The sequence below is a fragment of the Malurus melanocephalus genome, unplaced genomic scaffold (genome assembly GCF_030028575.1).
Source record: "Malurus melanocephalus ecotype Western Australia unplaced genomic scaffold, MMel_1.1 scaffold_105, whole genome shotgun sequence".
Lineage (NCBI taxonomy): Eukaryota > Metazoa > Chordata > Aves > Passeriformes > Maluridae > Malurus > Malurus melanocephalus.
The window spans coordinates 1,392,732-1,419,948 of record NW_026623337.1 but is presented as its reverse complement, the minus strand read 5'-3'; the positions used below and the strand labels follow the sequence as shown (position 1 = coordinate 1,419,948).

General features: G+C 44.8%; 1 protein-coding gene and 1 long non-coding RNA gene across 7 annotated transcripts in view; one reads left to right on the top strand and one right to left on the bottom strand.

Annotated features, from left to right (window-relative positions):
* Positions 1-734: 734 nt before the first annotated feature.
* PPM1K (protein phosphatase, Mg2+/Mn2+ dependent 1K) lies at positions 735-16,796 on the bottom strand. Of its 3 annotated transcripts, none has more exons than XM_057369191.1 (7): positions 16,728-16,796; positions 12,545-13,052; positions 11,966-12,066; positions 4,547-4,712; positions 3,887-4,031; positions 2,946-3,080; positions 735-2,479 (listed from the first exon to the last, which is right to left on the bottom strand). In XM_057369191.1, exons 2-7 carry the CDS (start codon positions 12,982-12,984, stop codon positions 2,348-2,350), a joined length of 1,119 nt encoding a protein of 372 aa, XP_057225174.1. In that variant the 5' UTR covers positions 12,985-13,052; positions 16,728-16,796; the 3' UTR covers positions 735-2,347. The 3 variants fall into 3 exon arrangements, with proteins under 3 accessions (XP_057225174.1, XP_057225173.1, XP_057225172.1); XM_057369190.1 differs by lacking the exon at positions 16,728-16,796 and adding an exon at positions 15,960-16,043; XM_057369189.1 differs by lacking the exon at positions 16,728-16,796 and adding an exon at positions 15,512-15,576.
* LOC130575355 (uncharacterized) overlaps positions 15,526-27,217 on the top strand; it is a 29,547-nt gene continuing 17,855 nt past the window's right edge. Inside the window, exons 1-5 of one of the 4 annotated variants that reach the window (XR_008965555.1) lie at positions 18,167-18,529; positions 18,629-18,720; positions 23,062-23,144; positions 23,599-25,480; positions 25,712-25,869. This is a non-coding gene — a long non-coding RNA (uncharacterized LOC130575355). Of the gene's footprint in view, positions 15,587-16,126; positions 17,069-18,166; positions 18,721-23,061; positions 23,145-23,598; positions 25,481-25,711; positions 25,870-27,217 lie in introns of those variants that run through there. The other 3 variants (XR_008965556.1, XR_008965553.1, XR_008965554.1) reach the window with 3 other exon arrangements.

The following is a 27,217-nucleotide window of genomic DNA, read 5'->3' as shown; positions in this document are numbered from 1 at the left end:
TCTCTGCTTGGGTCCAAAACTTTGCAGCAAATCTCTCCACCTCTTCATCCCTAGGGAACAGCACCTTGGCCACCAGGGGTGCCCTAGGAAATCAGTCCCAGTGAGAGGGGAGGGAGCCCCAGGCACATGGAACACCCTGTGTGCCCAGGAASAACAAGAGGCAGTGGGATCATGGTGAGCTGGAAGCCCATCCACATGAGCTGAGGSAACAGAGCTGCTGAGGAGAGCCTGCTGAATAGAAAGGCTTGGAGCTGAGATGATGCCCAGGAGTCCTTTCCAATCCAAGTRTTTCTGTGATTGTAATAGCAGTAGTAGCATCTACAAATACACCTTAATCTACTCATCCTCTGTTTCACAGAGCTCTGTCTTATCCCTTCYTTGGTAAAATTTCAAAGAAGTTATGGATGGATCTCTCCTCTGAGAAGTTAACCATTCTGTCARGAGAAATAACAGCCCCCAAGAGCAACCATCCTGACCTCAGGTGAACACCAAACCTCAACCCTGGGGAAAAATCTAAGGAGAGGGAARGAATTACAATTTTAAACCAGTGGTGTGCTCAGTGCCAAGGTCTGGGTGCCAGCACCCAGTAAAACAGATTTACACACCCCTCTGCAGTTACAACCCAAATATAYACATTATACACCATGTAACACAGCAAGGGATGGGACAAAACCACACAAGTGCACTYTGAACTTAATGCTAACCCAGCAATWAATGCTCTCAGTGMKCTGCTGGGTGCTGCTGGCCTTCCAYCAGARGCAAGGAAAAAAACATGGAATGACTGCCTAAGGGGTAACCCTGGGCTAAAAGGAAAGGGATAGAAGCAATGAAGATACGTATTTCACACTGGAAAATGAGAATCAGGCCAGGCACCTCAGATTATTTTTTTTTCAGCATGATTTAATATCAGGCAACTTCTCTTTCATTTTGTTTTGTTTTTATGATTGTGCTGTTGGAAGCATCCATAGAAGGAAAAAAAAAATGTGGCAAGCCTGGGAGAAGACCAGTTCTTCTCCACCTGTATTTCACTGCCACACCTGATGTGGAACAGAGGAAGGAGGAGGTCTGAATGAGGCACGCTGGGACAGATCTTTGCCTGTGTCAACACATCACCTGCAGTCTGTGTCACAGCAGTGATATGAGCTGGATCAGAGCTCTGGTCCTCCCATGCCTCACTGGACACAGACTCCCCAAAAGAAGGGAAGTGGAAATACTTCCTTTAAGTACAAAACTTCCTTCTGGTGTCTGAACATCTGACACCTACTAGAAAAAATATCCCAAACTTACAAAAAATACCTTATATTATAATAATGCTCTCTCCTTTCTCTAGCTTGCTTGGGGCATTTTACATCTCCTTGTGTACCATGAAGAGACAYGTGAGATCAGATACCTTCAGCAGAGGGCAGGAAAATCCTCATGTATGTATGAGCAATAAACTGTCTTATGCATCAGATCTTGAAGAGTAAACTCATTGAAATTAGCTTATTTTCTTTATTAAAAAAAAAAAAAAAAAGAAATTCAAGTTGATGAGAGTCTCTGGATATCAAAACTGTGCGTCTTTTTCCCTCCTCTGTGCTCCTGTCAGGCACTGACACAGCAAAGAGAAGACAGTGCAAGGGGCTGCTGCATTGTCCACAGAGACTGTACAGGCTTTGGACCCAATGGAGAGAGGTTCCCATCTGTCCAACAGCACRTGGCTCCAGCCTGGTCTGTCTCCTTGGAGCAAGAGGATCACRGATGGTGGCGGTGAGAGCATAAAGCCCTGCAAAGCAGCACTGTCTTGGGAACTTGTACAGCTACACCAAATGCCACTGCCATCGGAACCTAAACACTCTGAAACTTCTTTTTCACCCACTTCTCCTGGAGAACAGGAGTTTCAGGTGGCTGCAGCACAGCAGCAGCACTCTTTATGTCTGCCTAAGAACATTGTGCGTTTGTTCCCTGTGTTTCATCRTACAGGGAAGCCAGCATGTGGCTCAGAGGCTCGCAGCTGCCAGGGAACTGAGGGTCCTGGGGAATACAAGTAGGCATGAAATGACTGTGCAACCCCTCCARCCTCAGGTGAAAGCCCAAAACCTCGTCAGTGTGAACAAAGTGATGTGCGGAGCTGCTGGGGCTACAAACCCAGGGAGCTGCCCCGGTGCCGCTGGGAATAACGCGGGCAGCAAGACACGGTCAGCCGTAAGCAACAACGGGCGTTACGCACCAAGGGASCAGTGGCACCTTCTAACACTGGGAGCACAAGAGATGGACAAGACACCGAGTCAGCCTAGGAACAGATGGAGGTGTTCTCCTGTAGCACGCTGTGTCCAGGTGACGGCAGGAAAGGATTGCTGTGGCATTGTCTTCATGCCCACCTCCCGCTGGAAGCGAAACTGCGGCTGAAGGAGAAGGTCATCTCCCCGTTCTTGTACTTGCCCCAAGCTCCAAATGGCACTATGACAACTGTGCTGTTGTCCTCAGTGCCAAACTGCACTGCCTGAGGGAAGAAACAAAGTGTCAGTGCCAGCATCRGCGTCTGGCTTGGAAAAGGAAACAAAGGTCGGGCTTCACCGGGGACAGCATGTCCTCAGGGCRTGACTTCCTTGCCCCTTCCCAGCGCTGATGCTCCATTCTGGTATGCCCCAGAGCTTTTAGGATGTGCCACCATCCAGACCCATGGGCAGAAACTGGCCATTTCCATCTATGTTGATGACATATTTGGCAAAGGAATAAGCTGCAGTTACAGTCCCATGCAGTTCAGTGGACTGTGAGCTAAGCAAGTTAATTCATCTGATGGCTGGCAAGGATGTGGTGAGACTCAGGGTAAGGCCAAGGCTAGCCAGCAGGCCTAGTTCAATTCACTTGAATGTGTGGTATTGTGTAAATTAAAAAAATTAGGGCTTGTTTTAAGCTAACCCAACCCAAGAAGGAGCATTTGGTGCCCAGAGAAGCTCTGGCATTACCTGCTCAGTGACCACGTGAGCAGCCTCAGCAGGGTCGTGGCACTGGCTGATGAAGTCGCAGATCTCCTGACTGTTCACTATGAAGTTGATCCCATCTGTGGTCAGGGCCAGGAAGCTGTCATCTGCGTGGTGCAGCTGCAACAAAGGCCCACAGGATGCATCACCGWGGGTGAGTTTTACACTCAAGAGTGTTTTTACACTCTTGCAAAAACACTTTTTTTTTTTTTTTTCTGGGGGTGCTGCATGCTGTGCTGCAAAATTTTTCCTGAAACTGAAGATTTCCTGAAACATGACAGCACTGCAGTCATCTCCCTAAACCCTTAGTGGGTGGCACTTTATTAGAACCAAAATAATATAAGTTCTTGGGGCCCTGAGAGGTGCATTGGGTAAAAGTAACAAACAATGCAAATTGACAGGAGAGYTTCCTGCCAAAGTGGAGGCTGAATACCTTCTGGATGCCTAATTTGTTTTCTGGATGACTACAGAGCTATGGTAAGATACATGCAGCTGTCCTTTCCTCCTCCCCCTCTTYCTCTCAACTGTGCAAATTTCTACATATTCTGCTTTTTTGGTGTCAGCCCATCCATATCCCACCCAGGTCTCAGTGATGATTTTATACCAGCATTAACCTCAAAATTACTCACTTGACCACAGCATCCAGACTAACATCTGTAATGTATATCATGTGTTATCTTTTTTTCTTCACAATATATTTTACTGTGGGAAGTGGAATTTAGAAGTAGATCTGGTTGAATTCAGCTGTTAGTGCTAATCTGAAACAGCTTTAATTAGAGTTGCTCTCTGGTGACTTCATAAAAAACAGTGTATGGTCATCAGGCTTCACCTGGGCTCATCTCATCTGGGTTCCACCACTGCATCAAATACCTACAAACCCCCTTAATCTGAGTGTTGCTGTCCCTGTTAACCAGCCCTGCTTTTACCTGAACCCTTTTTGTTTCTGGCTGGGCTATCACACCGCTGTTTTTAAGATCCAAATCTCCTATGCTCCGTGTCATTGCAAGTCTACCATTCACATGAGGCTGTCCCAAACTGTTCCAGGATACGAAGCCACCACACTTCTTAATCCTGTGCAGAGGCACAAAAGAAAGAGTGAATGAGTTACTGYTTCACACCACCTCTATCCTCTATTTCTGTCACTAGCTGCAGTGGGGGAAGATGTAGGGAGAGCCTAAGCTGGGAAGCTGAGGGCTGGCTTTAGCTTCCTGAAGGGCTCCACAGAAGGGATATGTCTTGCTGGGCTGAATCCTGACCTGGAATCATAATGCATTTCTTCCAGTTTTGGTTCTAACTTGGCAGTCTTGGACAAGTCTGAATGCTGAGGCAATGGCTCTGTTCTGGATCTCAGTGATGCTGCTCTTACTGCTGAGACAGTTTATGCTCACAGAGGGCTTTCCACACCCCTGGTGCTCTAAACAGGACCCAGTGCACTAACTGGAGCTGTGCCACTTACTGCCAGCTCAGAGTGGTTTCAGAGCTCTATACCCAACTCTGCTTTCTTCCAGGCCCAACCCAGCAGCAGAACACAAGCCCATCCTGACTGAGGCCACGCTCTGGGAAGCCTCATCATCAGACAGCAGTACCTTTCCTTCTCCTCCTTTCTCTCTGGAGTATGGTCAATGGTGAGTTTCATGGCCTTTCCCTTCCGGCACAGCAGAGCACGACTGTCTCCCACACTTGCCACAACCAGCTCAATTCCATCCCGGAGCAGAGCCACTGTTGCAGTGGTCCCAGAGTTTTGCAGAGTTGCTATAAATGTCATCAAAGAGAGGGGTTTTAGCACGGCCTCAAAGTGTGAAGCCATCCATAATAGCAACAGTTTCAATTGGTAAAATTAAGACAACTTGTTCTCTACATCACCAGCAGGTAACTGCTTTTAAGTTTAAACTAACTTAAYYYWMMMMWWMMAAAAAAAAAAAGTAAAGAAAAATAGAGCAAACATGCATGCATGTAGGACTGAGGGAAAAGAAGGGAGGTGAGAAGGATTAAGTGTTTCTGTGCAACAACATGGCTCCATGCAARCAGGGCAAGTGGGATAAAAGTGGTACAGGGTACAGTGGCTTCCTTTCAGTTTGTAGCAATGAGTCTTTTTCAGTCCCACGAGCTCATTTCGAGTAACAGGGTTATTGTCCTTATCCCTGGGCAGTGACTGCACAGCTAGGTCACCATAAAGGTGATGGCTTTTTCTGTTATGTGGTGAAGCAKGCAGTTACATAGAAATCTATAATTATAGTTACAGTAATTGTAATTCCATATAGATCCCCACAGGGAAAGCAGTAGATCAGTCAGTGGCATCCTCCTATTGCTGTAAAAGCTGTTATACTCCCCCTCTGCTTCCCCCACGGAAGGAGGATTGAGCCAACAGGCTTCCTGGCTTTTTGCAGGAAGGAATGCTGCTCTCTCCACACCCTGTCAGCTTGTTGGAGGTCGCAGCAGGAAGCTGAAGGTGGATTCTGGGATTCAGCCTTGCCTTGTGCCTGCAAACTGATGCAGGTGGCAGTGGCTGTCTGGGCAGGGCTCTGCTGGGATCATCTGACAGGGGTGTACTGTGAGTGCCCAGAGGGTCAAACAGAGCCCTGGTGCTGCCCCYCTTCTCCTACAGTGCAAGGGAGTGAGCTGAGTTGGCTGACTGCTCTCAGGGACCTGGCTGGAGTCACTCATGYAAGTAGATTTAAGGGCTTCTCATTTCAATTTTTATAATGGTCTGGACAAACAAAAAGAAATGCTTAAGAAAGAGAAATGGAAGTGCCTATTTCAGAAAAAAAAAAAAAAGATCTGTAATATCACCTGCAGCAAAGAAAATGCCAGAACTGCCCAACTTTCCTTGTTTTCTTTGCTTTTTGAAAGGATGAGTTTCTTTTAGAGTTTTTATCTTCCCTTCCTGTAAATGCTGCAGAGGTAACCCAGTGAGAGATGCCTGGAAAGTCCCTGCAGACTTGAGCTATTACACTMAAGTCTGGGCAGGACCAGCTACTGCCTGGAACACATTTGTATTCCCAGCCAATGCAAATCCCCTTGAAAGCCCCCCTGTAGGTCACTGCCTTCTGGGCTTTTCCACTCATTTCAGTTTTTCAAARCAAGCCAATGCAAGATGAGTTTTGGGCTTAGGAAAGTGAATTCAGTTATATTTCTGTTTTCATGTCACTAACATGAAAGTATGTTTCCACCACTGCTTCTGCAGAGATCAGCTACACCTACATGTGCTCCTGCCTCTGGCCCTGCAGCCCTGACCCCGGAGATGCGAGATGGATCTGRGACAGGATTGTGCATTTGATCCCAAGGAATGCCAGCCAGCCCCAAAAACTGACCAGCTGCCAACAGACAGCAAAAGAAATTCAAGAGCTCTGGGGTCTTGACAGCCTCCTTTCCCAACCCTGTGAGGTCTCAGCACTCTGTAAGTCAAACGAGGCTGGGAGTAAACTTCAGTGACCAAGCCCTGGAAGATGCATTGAGCCTTGTTGCGCACTGGAAGCAGCAAATCAATGAAGCAAAAAAAAACAAACACAAACCCTCACAAAACAGTGTTAACTAAGCTGGTGTTATTATTTAAAACAGGTATTATTACTGCAGCAAGGACTGGGTTTAGCTGAACACTGAACCAGCAGGTCAGGGGTGASCATCAGCCGTGGTGACTGAGGTCACAGCTCGGGCTGCGTTAGGGCCATGCAGGCTGGGACACTGGAAACTGGATGTGACAGCTTCAGGTAGGCACAACATCCTGTTTCCCATTTGAAGCAAGGACTAGCCCAGTGCAGGCTCACTTTGAGGCACTTTATGGAAGTAAGATACTAAAAAGTATCAGTGCAATTAGAAATTTTAGTAGACCCAGTAAAATACCTGTTTTAGCCAAYGGTTAAAACAAGTGAAATAAAGAACCTACATAAAACTACCATTTTATTTTACAGAAAATACACTTCATTTAGATTTTAAAATTAGTGCAGAACTGCTGCTACTTTCCCATTTCATTCCATGGTTTTGGAACTAAGCTGAGAAACACATAAAAAGTTAAATCCATAATCTTCCTTTCCAGAAGACTGGAAACATTTAGACACTTCAGTGAATCTTCATCTTTCAAGTGCAAACTCCCAAAGTAAAGAGTTGCTATYTCAAAACCAAGGGCTGGTACTAAAGAACAAGGTATTGTCCAGAATTGTGGTGATGGACATTGGGATTTGAACTTTATATGTTTATTAGTTAAATAGCCCTCCCAGAAGAAAACACATGCTGCTCACAGTCTCTTGCTTGGACCCTGTTCATGGTCTGGTTAGGGATCGAAGAACATGGATGAAGCCAGATTTATTATGTGATTTCTAGCAGAGCTCAAAACCACAGGAGTGAAGATGGAATAACATTTCTAAAGCTTAATTACAACTGCTGCTAGTTTATTTAATAACACAAAATATGCTACATCAGCACATATATTGGTTTTAACAATTAAAGAGTTTATTTTGTTTTCCTAACAGTATCACTATAAAACTAAGATCTTTCAATAGGTTCTTAACACTCACTGGACAACTTCTACTGCAAGTCATCTCAACTAATGTGACAAAGAGGATGTGGGAACCTTCCAGTAGTCCAGGCTAGGAACCGCCGGACTCCTTCACCTGGGACAAAATTAAGCAGATCTCTCTTTCCACTGAAGCCCAGCTTAAAGTGTCCAGGGCCTCCAGTTCTAGAGCTGCTGACCAGGTACAGTGTCTGCCACAAATAACACGCACACAGAGGCAAATAGGAAATTCACCCAGGGACTTTGTTCAAACAAAATACACCTGCAACACTGGAGATGAAAGAATAAGGGCTGCAGAGCAGGGGATTTAGTCAGTCACTCTTGGGTTTGCCTACACTGCCTTGTGCAGGTCATGTAGGAAGCACGTGCATCTTTGGCCCTGGTAAGTCAGCCTTGGTATTTCTGGGGAATTGTCACCATGTCACCTTCTTGTTAAGACTGTGTGACAAAACCAGTTTTAAATTCAGCCCAAATTAAATCTAAATTTTGTTTCCCCTATGGAGGTAAGAAACCAACCAATAAATCAAACAAAGAATTTTATTAGTGCTAGAGGGTCAGCTGTCTCATATATGGCAAGAGTAGTTACTCCAAGGAACATCTGTTCCTTCAAGTTAATTTTTATATCTGTAACACCAAATGGGGAGTTCAAATCAGTGCTAAGGCACTGAATAGAAGAATATGAATTGTTCTGACCCATGGAAAAATACATAAAATAAACATCCCTTTAATATTGTAATTAATCTCTTCTAAATTGTTTGGGTAATAATCAGGGCCCTTGGATAAAAAAGCTGCCTTTACAATGTTGATAGATTTATTAAATATTCAAGTACAATTTCTGCAGCTCTCCCTTTTCCTCAGTGTTGCAGGTTAACATATTTAAARAAATAAAAATCTTTCTTTTGAATGGTAACTTAAAAAAACCCAACAAAACAAACATTACTTTTAAAATTTAATTATTTTCAAATAACTTCTGTTGTTTGCTCAGCATAATAAGATTCAAGAGTAAGATTCCTTTCAAACATGGCTAGACCARTTAATACCAGGCTATGTTTTAATAAAATGGCTATTCCAGAAGTGAGTGTCCAATGTGATTAAAGCTGCATACATAGAACATGAGGTAGATGGACAAACTCCCTGTTGTTTTCTCTGAGTAATGGCTCATAGTGAACAGAAGTAGTAACAATAGCTGGTAGGACTCCAGCAGGCCAGGAGAAAGTTTGTCTTACCTTTCTTCAGGGAAATGYTCAAATTTCCTCAAGCACAGAATTTAATTTCTTATTTCTATCCTTGTTGAGCAAAGCTATTCAGCTTTCAAATTTCAGTTTTTATGACTGGTAAAAAAATAGCAGAAAATTCTGCTCATGTCTGGCAGTTGTCCCATAGGTAATGACATTTGTTGGACATGCGCTTCCTTTRCTATGTTCTATACCTAAATTTAGCAGTGATTTGAAAGTGACTGCCTACATTTTATGCATGGAAGGGAATGAAAATGCCTTTTTGAAGAGGTATCAAAGACCAAGCTTCAGAGCTCAGGCATAGCTTTAAGCTGCTAATGATTACACAGGATTTAGGCAGAGRACAGATTATCCCAGACCTGCCTACAGCAAGTTTCTTACGCTTTTGTGTGAAACAACCATCAGAGGGGTTACTGGACCAATCTCCAGAGCCARTAGCACTGGTGAACTGCATGCCAGACACAGCAGCAGTACCTGGAACATGTATATATTACCATATTTTTATTACTGAGAGCTCAGGAACTATCATGCTGTGTATTTTCCATCTGTAGTTTCAAATATTGTAACATTTTTAAGTGACATACAAAGGGCCACACCCTTGAACACATAGCTGGGRTCTCCAATAAGGCACAACTCTAGTCCTGTTAAATTTATGCCTAATGTGAGGTTGTTACCTGTTAAATAGCTCTGTAAACAATGCCTCAAACACACCATTTTGGCTACAGGGATTTGYCCCAGGGTTTAGTTTCCTTAAAACACCCAAGGTTTTAAAACTTGGTTGCATGTTAATAAAAATCTGGACATCCTGAATGTGCACTGGTTTTTTGTAGACAGTGAAAGGACTGAGTCCTGGAAGGGTCATCTACTGGAACAAGTCAAAGCTATTATTTACCACTTCCTYAGCTATGGCCAGGTTTCAGAAGGAGGTCAGTCATGGGGAGCATCCAGTGTAACCCAGATTCAGCATGTTACACAATCAACCACYATCTTCAATATACTCTAGCAACTGTCTTGACTGTCACATCCAGAATAGCCACAGTTAATCAGAAATTTTGCTGGCAAACTGAATGACTTTCAAAGCAGGTTTCTAACCATGACATATGCCAAGCACTGAACTTTTAGGTAACTTTCAAAACATCAGCAACAACAAAAATATCCACACAAAGCAGTCAACATAGTATTGAGTTATTTTAACAACTGATATGCAAGAAGTTTAATCTGTTCAGAAATCYAAACTTGACTTTGCACCCTGTTGCTCCATTCTTTGCCTTAGAGCTTGATTTCCAGCCAGGGCTCTTAAAGATCCCTCAGGCTTCTGCAAGAGTKTGCAGGTGCTCAGCCTACCTGAGAAACACTGAGTGCCTGCCAGAGCATGGCCCCTGTGGATCTCCAATAATCCTTTTAACCTGTATTTTGCTTTTTTTTTAATTCAGGGGGCTTGTGCAGTATCCTGGTAACCACTGCMTAAGTTTTCTGGTAATAAGCAGCACCACTTAGTTAAATGGTATGAAGAAAACCTATAAGCAGTTTTAAAATGCTATGCTTGCTTGCACARTTTGCCTGTCAAATATTGTTGTGACCCAATCCTGTAAGTCTCACGTACAAAATTATTGGAAACTGTTTTCAGAATAATAGATCCTTGTCCTCAAGGAGCTGTTCTGACACAGAGCAGAGGTCACTACCATGAGCCAAACCAAGAGCTGTCCTACTCACAAAAGGGGGTAGGGAGGGGGACAGCTAGATCTGAAAGTTAAAGGTACTGATCCAGGGAAGCACACAAACTAACGTGTAACAAACTAGTATTCAAATGCTGTCTTGGATTTGGGCTTGTAAGAAAATATATTTGCAAAGAGGCTCTGGKATAAAAAGCACATCTGCTCTGCTGATGTGTCTCTCAGGAGCTCAGCTACAACTCAACCCATAGGTCAAAAGTGACTGGTGTTTTTTACCACATGAAATACAGTGGCAAAATGAACTTCATAAATTTAAACCCCCATTTTTAAGGGCTGCATCTCAGAACTTAAGACTTTTTTCCTGATCCCTAGTGCAGGCTAAGGTAAAAGGTAGTCCTGCAACAGTCAGGCTACCTGTCCTGCATTTGAATTTACCTAAATTCATGTGGCAGTTAAAGTGCAGGAGGTCACTCCATTATTTGATGGCATTCATTTACTGCTTAAGAAAAGCAGCTTGAAAATGCAGTATCACTTCAGTCCCTAYAGGGCTTCTTGGTTTCCAATCTTCCTTGCAGAGATGACTTTTACAGTTTCTGCTCTTCTGGAACAACCTCAGTCATTTTGCCAGCACCTGCACCAGCACTGGGACAGTTTTTTCAGTTGGTTGGTTGGGGGTTTTGTGTATTGGAGGGTTTTTTTTTTTTCTGTTGTGGATTGGTAAGGTTTTTTAACTGGATTTGTTTGTTTTTTGTTTTTTTTCTTTTTTTTAAACTGGCTAAATTGACTCTCAAAATTGTATCTCATGGCTGAGAAAGCTCCTGTGACAGAACTGGGACAGACATTTCTCTCTTCCTAAATTACTCTCTACAAGCTCCAGTCACTGCAACTGGAACTTCAGATGTACTCAGTCTCTAGATAGATATACAAAAACTTCATTAACAGACAGGATTAACTGGGAGTTTAAAAGGCTGGTGCCAGCTTTGCCACAGCCTTACCACTGCCAAACTTGTTTTCCTCTTCAMTGCTTTTTTCCCTTTCCCACTCAGCTACTCCTGTGATTCTGTTTGTGCAGAAGCAATATCAATTGCATTAATTTTGGCTTACATTTCTCCTCAGGTGCAGCAGCCAAGTTAGAAAGGGGAACTTTAACACAGTTGCTTTTAAACCACAGGAATAACAGCTTTAAAACAAACAAACAAACAAACATGTAAAAATGCCAATCCCCCCCAAAAAAGATGGAACAAAATCACCCCCCTCTACATTTTTTACTAGTAAAATTATGGTCCTTGCAAGTTCTAATCACTGTTTGCTACCTTAACTACCCTTGACATAATCACATTAGGAGAAATCCATTGATAATTTTGCTAACATTTGGATTCATAAATTTGACTGAGACTTTAAGTAGTTATTTCATTTTTAGGAGGTAAAGCATAATCATTTCATTTGCAGCAAGTGACCAGAGCAAAATCCTGTGTTAAGTAAAATTGTTTTCAAGCACTTTTCTGGACATTTTACTGCAAAATTACTGAGCAAATAAGACAAACTTTATTCTCTATATGTATATGAGTAGAATATTTTTTTACCTACCATCAGCGGAGAGATTAGCATGCCTTTCATATGCTTTGTTTATTTCTAGAAAAGCTTTGCTCAAAACATTTTCCAAGTTCTCCTCCTCAGCAAGAAATTCCCTGGAAACAAACAAAAAAATTAAACTTCTTTCCAAGAAACACAAATCCTGATCAATCTGTTTCACAGTCTTATCTCCTCCCTTCACCCATGGAATGATGCTGAACTTGWGTGAAAAGGTAATGTGATTTTACTAGCTACGTGTATTGAAAGCATAATCCTGTAATTYTGCAAATATCTAAATTCCTTTTCCAGCATCCAGGGTTGTGATAGATACGGAAGAGTGTAAGCAAACTACAAGTCAGCAGTCACAGAGAGCCTGTTTGAAAACAGCCAGTTCACACTCTCCCTGTGTTCCAAGACCTTTCCACYACACAGAGTAAGTAAYTCRTAGCACATCTGTTCCACCCRGCGCTCCYGCTGTCCCATAAGGAGCRGTGGCTACATAACCTGAGATTAGCTACGATGTACAACCCACCGACTCCCTAAGGAAGCAATCTCTGTTGTAATTTGACACACATTCCTTTGATGAGCACTTACTTAATATATTTTTCCATGTACTTATCACAGAAATCTGCTGCTGCTGCCCCACCGTGCCCATCGTACACTGCGAAGTACAGGATATCCTCCGTCAGCTGAGCATAACCGAAGCGATCTTCATTTTCCTTCCGCTTCCCGATGTGGCTGGCGCAGCCCACTTTGCTCAGGCTCACTTTGGGGATCGGCTTCCCGTACTTTATGCTGGGTGGGAGGAGAATGGGCTCATCGATGCGATTGTCCCAGATGCCGAAGGTGTCCCATGTGGTTGGCTTCCCGCTGCCGTCGGAGTCGAAGCGGGAGGCGCGGCGCTCGSAGGTGGAGATGGAGCAGACGGCTGSGGGRCGCTTCTCGTCTTGCAGGAAGCGGGATGTGAGCACGGCTCTCCTTCTTACTTGGAACCCTCCATTCCGTACCAGATTAATTAAAGTGGCTGTGGACATAACTTGTCTTCGCAGAGATTCGTAGGAAATAAAGACCAGGAGCRAAAGATGAGCAGCTGCTGGAATGTCTTGGAGAACAAAGGGAAAACAGATCAGGAAAGAAGAAGCAAAGGAAAGGGAATTTTCAGTTGCATCATTCAGGAAACAAAGTCACCCTGAGAGCCTGCTAATCATGCGGAGCACAGCATTCGCTGGAAGCGACTGCAGGGGGATYTGCGTGACTCACCGGGAAAGTATCCCACACACAGCAGCAGCCCACATCTAACCCCAGCCCTGCACACAGAGCAAGGGAAGGCACTTCTGCAGGCCCCCTGCATCCCGAATTTTCAAAGGCTGAAGAGGTTGTAATGGAGCAAATGAGAGTGCTGATACTGCTAAAATATGAATACGTGGAAATATGAGGTAAGATTGTGAAAATGAGCTTATCACGTATGTCCTCAAACACCTGCTGAGATATCTGCACTGTGACTCCCAGGGGGAAAGGGAGGAGAAATATATTTGCTAGGATTTTGAGTTTTTTATCTGCACATTATATTTGGTTCTGTCACACTTATGGAGGTCTCAAACAATACCTTTTAACACACAGCTGTGACGTTGTGATTTTTTTTTATGCTAAGAATGACCACGAAGAGTGTATCCATGGACAGCCACAACTACACACACAAACTTCCCCCTCGAAAAACCCCATGCAGCAATTTGCTGTGTTGTCTGGCCTGAAGTTCTCTGCCACCTAATCCTGAAATGGGCTAAGTTCTTCTGCTGGCTTCTCAGACTCTTTTTCCAGTCCAGATAAATTCAAATATGCCACTTGACTCAGSATAGACAAAAATTCACTAATGATGACATATCTAGCATGCTGAAAGATGAAGAAAAATTGGCCTATTTGACATTTTGTAGAGTAACACAAAACTTGATCCAAGTCCAACAGGCTGAGATGCAATTTGTAGTAATTACATGTTGTTGCACCGGAGTAATTTGAACTGGACCACACAGATCATTGCTAACTACCCAGTGAGGGATTTCTACCTTAATTGCTCAAAGTTTGCTGAGGCAAAATTATGAGTGAAAGGTATCATATGACATAACACAGGATCTAAAAATTCCCAGGCTTATGGCAAAAAAAAAAAAAAAAAAAAAAACAAAAAAAAAAAAAAAAAAAAAAAAAAAAAAAGAAAAAAAAAAAAAAAAGAGATAGACAGCAGCAGGGTGGTGTGACGTAATCGAGCAGCAAAGAGCACACCTGTACCCCAGAGACACTTTAATTCAAGGCTGGAGTGCCTTGCTGTCATACTTTCCCCAAGCCAATCACAACTGCATCTCTAGATCTCAAATATTTATTAAAACTATGTTTTTAAATTGCTAGATAAAAATCTGCGCACTTGCAAAAAACATGCAGTCAAAGATAGCTTAGTAAGGGTTTGCTTTAGTAAAAAATGGCAGTGACAGAGCTTTTGGGAGACCTTCAACAAACGTATTGTTCCTAGCTCAGAGCATGATGCTTTAGATGCTGTGGGTTTACCTTAACCTAATTCTTAGGTTGAAAGAGGAAAGGTTTCTTTACTTAGCACTTAGAGGTTAACTGYTGACTTGATAAAAGGCTGAATGTTCTGGAAATCACTGTTGTTGCACACAGTGAATATGTGTGCTGAATATGGAACCACTTGAAATTTTAAGATTTTCCTATTTCCTGCAGAGTGGTGGCAATATCACACCCTTATTTTAGTGTGCTTACAGGTATTCAAAAACTGATTTACTTTCTGGAGCTGCTTTTTCTTTCCTGCTATCCTTGATTTGTAACAACAGCACATTAACTTCCTTTTGTGAAACACAGCACGACCAAACTGAAAGCCTGCCAATTAGCAAAACCCACGCTCCCTTTCACTTCTGCCAGCTTGAGAAGRGAACATGAAATGCTAGCTATATTTAGACTCCCCAGTATCCACAGCATGAACCAGAGGATCAGTCCAAACTCACAAGCTAATTAATGCATTTGTTCCCTATCAAATTTAACTCTCATCAGGCAAGTAAAAATAGTGACGACAGTTTTGCCTTCCAAGTGTCTCTGCAAGTCAGGAGTAGGAACCTGCTCTTTAGTTTGTTATGTAAACAGTTCTGGGCACACAACAGTCTGTGCTTTCCCAGCTGATATGTCTGCAAACACAGGGCAGACCCATCTGGGCAAAACGAGACCGAGGTATTGAAAAGGAGGGCACTGGTGTCACAGGCAAAGTCCGAGATGGACAGTTCTAGAAGGAAATCTACTTTCAGGCACTCCATCTGATCCTGTTCATCAGGAGAGAAACAGCTCCTAAAGACAGGCAGAGAAACACAACGCCAAAAGCGGGATGAGGTGAGTGATTAAAACTGTCGTTTTACAGGCTGGCTGCTGCACGGCAGATGGGAATTTTCCAGGCTGCCAGAAGACAAGGGGRAAAAAAAGGAAACCCGGAAGAAAGCGAAGGCATGCTTGCCGCCCCAGGGGATCCGACGTATGTRAAAAGGAATGTACAACTCCAAGTGCACTTGCCTCGCATGCCTTCCCAAACCCCACGGATGTGGGCAGGACCGTGCGGTTCTGGATGTTAAGCTCCTATTAAATCAGGTGGGTTGYTGGTTTGTTTTTAATAAATCCTTGACAATCAATCTAATCTCGTCTCGCTGYCTGGACAGCAAACTGCACACGGCCTGCAGCAATTTAAAGACATCTCCGCTGCAGTTTATGATCACGACTCAGCGCAGGCCGCGTTTATTCCGTGCACATCAAAGCCGCGCCGTGCGGAATGCCGGCCGTGCCCAGCCCCGCTCCCTGCCATCCCCAGCCCCGCGGGGACAGCGGCGGCCCTGCCGCGGCCCTTCCCGCCCGGCAGCCGCGGCTGGAGAAAGGAGCGCGGAGCGAGGGGAAGGAGCCGCTTCCGAGCGCGGCCGCCGCCATCTCTCCCGTCCCTCGCCCCCCGCCCCAGGCAGACAGCCCTTACCTCCTCCCGCGCCCGGGCCCGGCGGCGGCAGCGCCCCAGCGGTGCGAGAGCGGCACCTCCCCGGCTGAGGCTGCAGCGCGGCCCCGCCCGCCGAGCCCGCCCGGCCAATGGGCCCCGATGGCGGCAGCCGCGCCGGCCGAGCCTCCCGCACCGCCCCCGCCCCGCCCCGCCCGCCGGGCCCGCACCGCCCCTCGCCTCCCCTCACACGGGCCTGGGGCTGAGGCGGGGAGGTGCCGATGGCTGTGGCCGGGGGGATCCTGCACAGCCCCGGGGTCACAAAGTCACGGAATCTCTTAGGCTGGAAAAGATCGCCCAGATTCTCGAGTCCAAACCGTGACCGAGCACCATCGTGTCAACCAGACCACGGCACTAAGTACCACGTCCAGTCGTTCCTTAAACACCTTCATCACCTCCCTTGGGCAACCCGTTCCTAAGTCCGGTCACCTTTTCTGTGAGGAAATTCTTCCTAATGTCACAGAATCACCGAGTCTACTGAGTTGGAAAGGACCCACAGGGGTGATCGGGTCCARCTCCCGGCCCTCCACAGGTCCAGCCTAACCCTCTCCAGGCGCAGCTTTATCCCGCATCCTCTCCTCCTGTCGCTGGCTGCCTGGGAGAAAAGCCCGACCCCAGCCTGGCTACAGCCGCCTTCCGTGCCCTGGATTCGGCAGGTGGAACCTGAGAGCCCGGACTGCCAGGCTGTGCCTGCAGCATGGGCTGCCCTGGAGGCCTCTGGAAGCAGCAGTGATGCCCTTATGGAAAAATTACCCGAAAGATTGAAAGCGCAGTTATGTGCACTGCTCCGAGGCAGCTGTTTCCATGAGGAAAGCCCTGCTGCCTCCTGACGTGACCCGTGTCCAATCAGGAGTTTAAAGGGATCATTTGCCCCGTGCTGTGCTACCAACAGTCTCTGACCTTTGACGCAATTTGGCAAATCAGATGGCTCTGATTACAAAAGCCTTTGAAACACACTGTCCATTCCACCTCGTGCTGTCTGCCAGAGACCAGAGTCCTTGAAAACAGACACCTGAAGAGAAAAACGAGAGCCAGCACAATCTCCATAGGAGCTTAAGGAGGTCATTGTCGGGTTTATCCTAGATATTTGTGAGGTAAGGAAGCTTTTGTTTTGGTGGAATGAGGTTTCTCATTGCTGTGGCGATTTCTGGCCAGAAAAGCAGCAGTAAAACCTCTCAAAACTCTCACACTACAGCTCTACTTGTAGAAGAAGGGCTTCTTCTAGGTGAGCATGGCAACGCCTGCCAGATTGTTCTGTTTTCCAGATGTTGTGGAGTCCCACTCAGCATTTAGAATGATACTTGATCCTGTGAGTATTCTGGGGACAGCAACAGTGCCATCTGTCACTGCAGGTTGTTCTTTGCTTCCCATTTCTCTTCACTGAGACAGGAAAAATCATGCTCTCCTGCTAACTCTCCTGGCACTGGGCAAAGAGCAGCTGTTCTGAGCACAAAGGATTCATACAGGGTCTATCTGAGCTAGCACAGTGATCTATTGAGAAAAGACCTGGCATATTATCTGTAAAACAGGTATTGCTGTTTACAGAGCAGCATCAGCAGGGTCTTCCCAGAAGTGTCAGGGTCCTACATGATATGGAGGTACAAGTGCTGGGAGRCAATTTCTGTCCCATGAAGTTGGCAGTGAAAGGCCAACATGGAAATGATAAATGTTTCATGTTGAGTTTTTATGTGCAGTGGAGCTGCTCTTATCTTTACAAGGCTTTGGAAGGCAAGTGGGAGGCATCTGGAGAGGCAGCAGGAAAAAATGAGGCAGTGAGCATAAGAATAGCTTTGTGAGGAGGCAGCAGGCTTGAAGATGAGGCCAGGGCACAATGGCAAGAACATGCAAAGGAGCAGGTCAGGGCACAGGGCAGGCAGAATGGGCTGCAGTGCAGCACTTTGAGGGGCCTCTGACAGCACTTGGAGGACAGGAGGCAAAAAATTTAGGAACAAAAAAGGTAGGAACTTRTACTATGCAATATTTGGTTTTGACTGCAAGCAGTTAATTTGGACTTTCCCCTCATATGTTTTTTTTCTTTTTTTTTCCCCTAAAGGATGAGTTAGTTTTCTAAATTCYAGCACTCCTAACAAGGAATTTCTTCTCCTGCAAGATTCTCTCTCTTTTTCTCTTCTGTCTTACTGCTGCTGCTTCATCATGTTCCTGACCTTTCCCTCCCTTGCCRCMTATTCYACCTTATTTTGTTCTCCTTTTWATTCATGATTTGCACATATTTTTTGTGATTACTTCTCTCTTGCTGCCTCTTCACTTTTTCTCTCATCTTTCCTGCATTCTTCCATCTTCAGATTCTAACTGCYTAATCATGTGTCTTGTGTGACTGGAAAACAAACCAAACTGCTGGGGGCAGGGGCAGGTTGTGTGTCCATGTGCTGTCCTGCCCAGCATTGTCACGGAACACACAGCAGCTGGAATTCTTGGGTGGGGGAAAATGATATGCCTGTTGTAATCTCTACGCATCAGATTTCAGACCAAGCTATAAAAGCAGGGCAAGCTGGTTCTGAACACCATGTCCTTCTCACCAGCACATGATGTTAAAGGTGGGAGAATTTGCCTTTAAACCATGCTTTCTATCCTCATAAGTGAAGAATTTTTCCTTACAGTACACTCCTGGCTAATTATCTRTCTGTACAATCTAGGTCTGCCGGCATATCAGAAGAGACCAGGAAACATCCTGTGGCTCTGGTGAAAGGAAGTGSCCACTATTTTAACACCATCTTTGAAATAACAGGTGTAATTTCTCACAGCACCATTCAAAGGCAGCCCTTCAAAACCAGGTGCAATTTTTCCTGTGGGAAAGGCAACCCCTGCCATGGCCATTGGGCTACCTGTGCTTGTGGACAGCTCTGGATAGTCCAGTCAGTGTGGACGTTGGTGATGGGAAAAGAGCTGCAGGAAACCACCTCGGGCATCTCTTTTCCTTGGATCAGGTGCTAAATTTAAGTTCAGGCCCTTGCCTGAGCTACGCTGTGGGTGTGGCCTGCCTGGCCTTGAATCTCACTGATCCTGGCTGCTAGATCTTTTGTCTTGACCTCAAACCTGGCTTGTCTCTGTGGTCAGGCTTGGTGGTCCTTGCACTGCAGCTGACCCCTGTTTCTGTCCCCAGCTGGCCTGGCTCTCCTCGTTCAGGTGCCATGGAGCTGTCAGTCAGGTCCCTGCCTGCCTCACCATCCCCTTATCCCCAGCCCTGGTGGAGCAGCCCAAGCTTCTCCTTGCTGGCAAGGACTGCCTGCAGTCCCCAGGGTGTGGCTGAAAAGCAGCTTTCTTCTTCCAGGGAAATGCACATTTTGCCACTCTTGCCACTCTTGCCAGCCTTGCATAAGAAATCATAGTGTTACCACTGAACTAAGCAATGACTAARCAAGATAATAGGGATTCTGTTTAGAAACAAGAAATAAAAATGTGAAACCGTATTGGTTTTGACACTGCTCAAATGATGTGCAACACCCAAWTCTCAGACTCATGCTCTAATACTTTTATGGGTGATGTGACAACTCTTCTGCACTTAGACTTTAGGACGTGGTAATCTTGTTTCCTCTGGTTATCTTGCTCAATAAGTTTCTGTCTTATTTGGGACTCATGACTTAATGCAGAGAGAGAAGGCGTTCTGAAACAGGAGGGCTGTGGTGTAACTGAAGCACATTCCCAGGACTGCCTGGATCAAACTGCTGGCTCTGAACCAGCTCTGAACTCATGGGAAAAGCAGGAGATGTACAGAACAGATGTACATCTGTTCCCAAAGGATTCCTCTCAATTCAGATGACTTGCTTCTGTCCWGGTGAAGATGGAAAATAAACTCCTGTATCTAAACAATGCATTTTCTGGGAAGGTCAGATCAAGAGCATGCCTAGGGTATTGGCTGTAGTCATGAAAACCAAAGTCAGCTTTCATTCCTCTGTGATGCCAGGTGTGGTGGGTTGACCTTGAGCAGCCACCAAGTGCCYGGGAAGCCACTGTCCCTCCCTCTCCTCAGGGAGCAGTGCCAGCACTGCTCAGCAATAGCCAAACCACTGCTGTGTTCTCGATACTGCTCCAGCTACAAACACAAACCACATCGCTGAGGGCTACTACGAGGCAAGTTAACTAACCCAATACACTGTGTTTTCTGAAAGTGAAAGAAAATGGTTGAATTGTTTATCCTGACACTTTAAATAGCTTTTGAGCATTCAAGCAGTTTATTTGGAAACAGAATGGAAAAGGTTTGGCTGAGCTTTATGTGCCCCTAGTGAAGAACATGTCCTCTTAAATGCAAGGAAAAGTGAGTTAGAACAGAATGTTCCTAACCCTTCACATTGTGCCTTTGGCATTCTCCATTTATAGCATGTTGGCTGTGTAAATTGAAAGCCTCCTTGAACTTTTCCTRCCTAAATGAATCTGTGATTCTGTTGGGAAGTATCATAATTTAGAAGTTGTGATACTTCAAAATATGAGGATGCCATCCATGATAACTTCGTATTAGGAATGTGCAGCTGAAAAATCTGATTTTGGGATGGCTGCRCAGTAGCACAGCTGATTTTGTTTTAGTGGCATAGCCTCAGTTTTACAAAAATCATATTCCAGATCAGAATTCAGTCATCTGCCTGCTGACAAGAACCACGTGGCCMTTTCTGCCTTAATGATTAAAGAATATTCCTAATGATCTCTGAAGAGTTGCTGTAATTTGATAGGAGGAAATGACTGTGGCTTTTGATTATGTGGCAAATATTTTAAATCAGGCTTTTAAGTGGTTTCCTTAGCAACCACTGTTCTTTAGAGATCGACGCATGCTATTAAGTATCCTGCAGGATGCGGCTCAGCCTTGCAATATGAAAGGCACTTGTTTCCAGCTCTGCCAGGTCATGCGCAGTTCCCCACTGTCCAACAGCCCTGGAGCACGGAGAGAAGCTCGCTGTCTGCCAGGCGATTTTCCACATGAGCAAAGASACACCTCTTGGTGGTGAGCTGGCAYCGGCATCCCGCGGGGTGGAGGAGCTGGCCGTGCTCGCATTGGCTGCTCTATCGCAGCCCCGAGGAATGGGGGGATTATTTCTCATTCATCTACCCTTCATCCCCCCACCCCAAGAAAATGCCTGTCACTTGTGGTTCTCCTTTAAAAGAGATAGCAAGCACAACTCTTAGCTAAGTGCCAAAAGCCTGCATTCTTTTTTTTTTTTTTTTTTTTTTTTTTTTTTTTTTTTTTTTAATCTTACATCTCAAGTGTCTGGAACATCACATAATTTGCCTTTCAACCCCCGTATTCAGTCTTTATGATCAATAGGGATGTAAAGCCATTAATGGTGGTGAATCCTGGAAGTGTCATTAATGTAAAGAACCTCTGCTGTCCTCCAAAGCTTTGCAGTTATGTATTTGTTCTGATTTGGATTACCTTTCTTATTAGCTATGGACATCTGGGATTTAAGGCAGCTTTAGCAGAACTGAGCAGAGCATCTTAAAGAAAACAACTGCTGCTTCAGGGGCAATGTATTAAACAGCRTTCCTAATAGAGGATATTTGCCTGGTGTTTGTAATCAGCCCTGTGAGAGCCTGATGGATTCCCCAGCAGTGCTGGGGTCTTTGGGGGCAGACTTGGAAAACAGGGTTTTCCAAGGGGGGTTATTTCCTTCAAGCATCCTTTAAGAGATTCTGATAATTATGTTTCTTTAGGTAAGCCTGATGTGTAGGAGTAGCTTCTTGCTTGGCCAAGCCTTTCTTTCTGAACTATCAAGAGAAAGGATCTTCTAGGACTGACATAGAAAATGAGAGTGCTTTCTGAAAGCAGCTACTACTTTGTRTTCATGGGTTTGAAGGCAAAAATCAGCAGAAATTCCTCAAAGTAGAAGTCATACAGAAGACAGCTCATGTATGGCCCAGTCTGTGGCATTATTGTTCTTACCAGCAATTTTTATTTCTTGTTGCTGCTGTTCTCATCTTTACTTACCTATTGTTAATCCAACCACTACCTGCTTATATGGAAAGGGTTACTACTTCATCCTAAGAGCAAATAAGAATAGGATAATAAGCATTCAGCATTGTAAATCTGTGCCACTTCTGTAATACCAAAACTGAAGCAATATTCAAACTAAATTACATGTTTGTATGAAACAAAAAAAAAACCCAGGGCCCACATGCAAAGTGAAATCCTGGAGCATCATTTTGTAATGCAGACGATTTCATGAAATCTTGTGTTTACAAGTGAACCTGGGAACTTGCAGGTCCTGGCCCAAAGCATATGGAAATTTCRGAGAATCCTCATGTTGACTTAGCATGGACTGCACTGGCTCCACAAGAAGACACATATATTCAAAACCATGTCCAGCATTGAATTCAAGCCTCAGCTGTGTGTAATCTTTGGTTTTGGCATTCCAGTGTCATGTAGAAGTGTGTTCTGTGTGTGATCTCTGCCTGCTTTGCCATCTTCCTTCTGTACAGGCCCATTACATGCACTGGGAAGCTGGGGTGCTGTGATTCTGCATTGCAGAATATATGCTGCTGTCACCCTCTTCCATTTCTGGTTATTTCAAAACTCAACATTWGTGCTTATTGAATGACACAAACTATGTTGTCAGTATTTGAAGTAAAAGCCTGCGTAGTTCTCAAGACAACTCAATACAAGCAGAGGAAAGAAGYAATATTTTGGTAATATTTAGCTTCATTCAGTGTGGAGGTATGATGGTTACACTRTTAAATGTCACGCTGTGCTTAATCCACTTGCACCTGRGCAGGATYAACTACCTAGGATGATATTTAGGAATGTTATTTGAATATTTAAAAAACCAAGTAGAGGACAATTCAGAAGCCTGTTTTGAAAAGAATTGCACATGTGATAGTAAGTATTGATGAAAACCAGAATGAAGAATGGCCTTAATTCTTGGCTTTGCTGTGACAGGAGTAGCAGAGCCTTCCTGTTTTTTTGCACTTAGCTAAGGGAGTAATAATTTTGAGGAGGTAAGCACATTYTGATTCAGTCTGTCACCTACTGTATTCTAACAGGGGACAAGCCTGCCCCAGCTGTAGTCCTRACTAAATACTGGAACATCAGAGATTATTCCACCAGTTAGGAAAACCTCAGTAAACAGGAGTGCTCCCTTCACAGGTTCTCATGGGTCCTGGMTCCGAGTGCCTTTGGTCTCTGCTCCTAGAGACTCTTGTGAGCTGTTCAGCTTCTTTACCTTTCAGGTGAGTCACTTTTCACAGTTAGATGTCTGCATGATTACGTTCCCTCTCTCTCATTTGGGGTTTCATGTTGCTCCCAGCATGTTTTTAAGTTCTCATCGTTTTCTACACCACCGTGAAATGACTGTTTTTCCAATGAGGTTTGATCCATGTATTGAAATAGGCAAAAACATGTTTTATGCTTGATGCCACAAAGAAGAAAAGCTTTTCCTGTAGCACAGAACCAGCCAAAATGCTCCATGAGAGCACATTTTACTTTTATTGAATCTCCCCCTTCCCTGGCCCCATTCCCTTCCTCCCTGTTACCATCATGCTCCAGCTATGGTTGGCGAGTTCTCCCTTGCACAGAGCACAGTGTGTTGCCAACACCACTGTTGTTTGCAGATTTACAAGGTCTGTTTTYAAACACCCTTACGACAAACAAAAACACGTGCGCCCGCTGCTTCTGTCTTAACAGCTGTTAACCCTAAATCACAGTGTGAACAGCCAGTGAGATGCTACAGTGCACCTCTTCCAAGATGCTTGTTTACTTCTGGGCCCAAAGTGCAGAGCTGGAGTGGAGGATCCTTTCCACATGCAGTGTCCACGAGCAGACTCTGGGCAGCTGAGGAGGAGACGCCGCTGTTCTGCAGGGGCTGAAATACAGTACTCCTGGCACACAGGAGACATGGAGAGACACAGGCCCTGGTCCTTCATTTCAGGGGAGCCAAAACCAGCTGACCAGCTGTTAGGGTCAGCATTAATACCCCATGAAAGGTGAGTGGAGTTGGCTGTTGTTTCTGCAAGATTTATGCCTCCTCTTCTCCACAAGCACCTTGTTTCTTTTTGCTTTCCCTCCRCTTCCTACAGCAGTTATGACATATCTGTTTCTGAGTTCAGCAYATTCTGAATTCTGCATGAGCCTTTGGAAAAGCAACACTTTAAGATTGTCTTTTAACTAATGTGTTTTAAATGGTCATTAAACATTGCTTRTCATTTGTTGACCACCTTTGCATGAACTACATTCAAAATGTTTGATAAAGCCATGCAAAGTATTTTTCTTTCTTAAAGATCTGACTATAAGCAACAGAAAGGAGATAAACAGGACTCAGTTARACATGACCTGCACGGTAAAATGTCACTTAATGCAGACAATTTGTTAGCTTCCATTTTACATCTTCTTTCAATGAAAACTCTGATGCTGTAAGGCTGGAATCAAAAGTCACAGTCCCAGTAGAACACAGTGTACAGCAGCAGCAGCAGCAAATTTGATTTGTTTGCCTCATAGGGCGGATAATGCACTTAAGCAATTGTGTAGCACAGTACAGTCAAATTTCACAGACCTCAGTGTATGACAGTCAGAAATCAGCAAGCTGGCAGATGGCCCAAGTTCCTTACTGGGCACCTTCCCAACATGTATAAATCTGGGGGGGTTGGGTATCAGTTACAGGTGGATGATCCAGCTGACCGGACAGACCTTCCGACTCTTTGGAGTCAAACACAATTAGCTGTGGCACATCTGACARCTTTATGTCTGTGCATACATCTCCATAACAACACAAAACGGGTCCAAGTGAATTGAATAACTAATGAATGAAGACACAGGCAGCTTTAACAAATTTTCAATATTTAGAGACTCATCTATATATCTGAATTCACGTTCTGGATTACTCTCTGACAACTCTAAAAGAGCATATTCCTGAAAGATATAGTTGGTAAGCTGTAGGAAAGAAACATTTCTCTGTAGGAAAACCTAACCTCCAGCAATGTTTGATGATGATRATTTATTACCTGGTGCTTTGGTTTTTACCTTGATAAAGATTTAATTGCCTGACACCAAGAAAACCTTTCTGTCATGCTGTACRTCTGTTTATCTGGAATGAGTATATTGCTATAGAGATTTTGATGTAAATAAATAAAACCCATTTGGTTTTATTTGCAGTGTTGCTGAATGAAGACATGACCTTATGATTGTGTCTCTCTTGGGTGCTGAAGGAAGAGGATTGGTTAGGACATTGTGGTTATGGGACCTCCTTTTACATTCTTTTTRGTAACTGAGACCTCTCAAAGAACCAGGCTGTGCTGATTTTGGCTGGGCTAGAGTTATTTTTCTTCACAGTAGCTGGCATGGGCTGTGTTTTGGATTTGTGCTGGAAATAGTGTTTATAACACAGGGATGTTTTTGTTATTGCTGAGCAGGGCTTACACAGRSCCAAGGCCTTTCCTGCCTCTCACCCCACCCCAGCAGCGATGGGGCTGGGGGTGCACAAGGARCTGGGAGGAGATGCAGCCGAGACAGCTGACCCTGACTGACCAAAGGGACATCCCATAACATATGGAGCCATGCTCAKCATGTAAAGGTGAGGGAAAAAGGAGGAAGGGAGGGCCATTCAGAGTGATCGCATTTGTCTTCCCAAGTCACCTGCTCTCCTGGGGGTGGYTGAGCCYCTGCCTGCCTATGGAAAGCAGTGACTGAATTTCTAGTTTCACTTTTCTTGTGTGGAGATTTTGCTTTAGCTATGAAACTGTCTTTATCTTAACCMATGAGTTTTCTCACKTCTACTCTTCTGATTCTCTCCCCCTTTTACCAGGGGAGTGAGTGACTTTGTGGGACTGAATTGTTGGCTGGCGTCAAACCATGACACAGAATTACAAATGCAGGACCACAGTGGCTTTTCATCACRTGCCTTCCTACCAAGATGCTCACACACATCTTGGGTAACAGCAAAAGCTGGGGATGGGATGGCAGGTGAGCTGCAGTGTTATTCTAATGCYCTTTCTCCAAATCATTGCATGGGCAACGATCTGTGCCTCTACAGAGTTATTCTCCCTTGTGCCTGTATCTGTATAGGGCAGTCATCATCTGCTTCACTGGAAATGCAATTTATTTGTAAATTATTTGCTCCCTGACAAAATAATTTTTATGTCTTGCTGGTAATCATCAGGACCAGCTCTGAAATCGGCAGTCCTTCTGAGATGTGTGTCTGCTCATCTGCTTCTCTCTTTCTCAGTAAGCATCTAAAGGGCACATTAAATATAACCTTGGACTCTGGTATAGAAAACACGAAACACGACCMTCATGCCAAAGAAGCATTGCAATTCCTGTTGCACTGATTTGAAAAGACTCCAAATGCCAGCTCTGTGAAGAAGAGCACAAAGCATGAGTACCAGCCAAGTCCYGCTGTCTGCAGCCTGTGGGTGACASATGAGATCTTTGCTGTTGTGTCCCGTGTCTGGCCACAGCTGTGGTTTTCCCCATCAGCACCTCTCATAGGGATAGTCTGTACAGTGTCACAGGAGCCAGCAGTTGGAAAACCCATTTTAAATTCCCTGCTTCAGTTTGGCCTCTGAGGGAAACCCACAGGGTAGTGTCTGCAGGCAGGAATAGTTCAGGCATCTGGGTTCCCAGGATATCCCACTCTCAGCAAACACTGCCGTGGCAAACCTGTGCATTGGGTCTCCATATGTGCATGGGAAAAAAAGCCGTGGCAGAAATTGGAATTTTTCAAGTCCTTAGAGGGGAAAGAGACCCAGACAGTAACAGGATGTTGATTTAAGTATCTCAGAGTAATTCCTGGGTAAGAACCGTCTTCAACACTGTAACACTTAATCTGCCTTGCTGAAGGAATGGAATAGCTTGGAGGGTGCTTTCCTGCAGTCATCCCAACACACCAGAGCAAACTTTCTCAATGTCTTTGGACAAAAAGCGTATTTCCTTCTCAGACGCCAGACTATATTAATTTGTATTTATTTCCTCTAATGCTGTCCAGCAAAAGTACCTGTAGTGTACTAGAGCCATGTGACCGCTGTGAAACCTGTTCCTCGAGGCACTTCATTCTTTTCCCGTCCTATCTCGGTCTTGGAGTTTTTCCTGCCCGGAGGGGACGATGAAACAGCGCCAGCTGTGATTTAATGCCCAACTCATTAAAGGAGCTCCCCGCGTCAGTTCTCCCCAGTAGCGCAGTTCTCCAAGCGGGAGGGCAATCCAGAGGCTGTGGATCACCAGGATCTGGTGGGTACAGGGCATTGAGACTGTGGATCACCAGGATCTGGCAAGTACAGTGCATCCAGAGGCTGTGGATCACCAGGATCTGGCA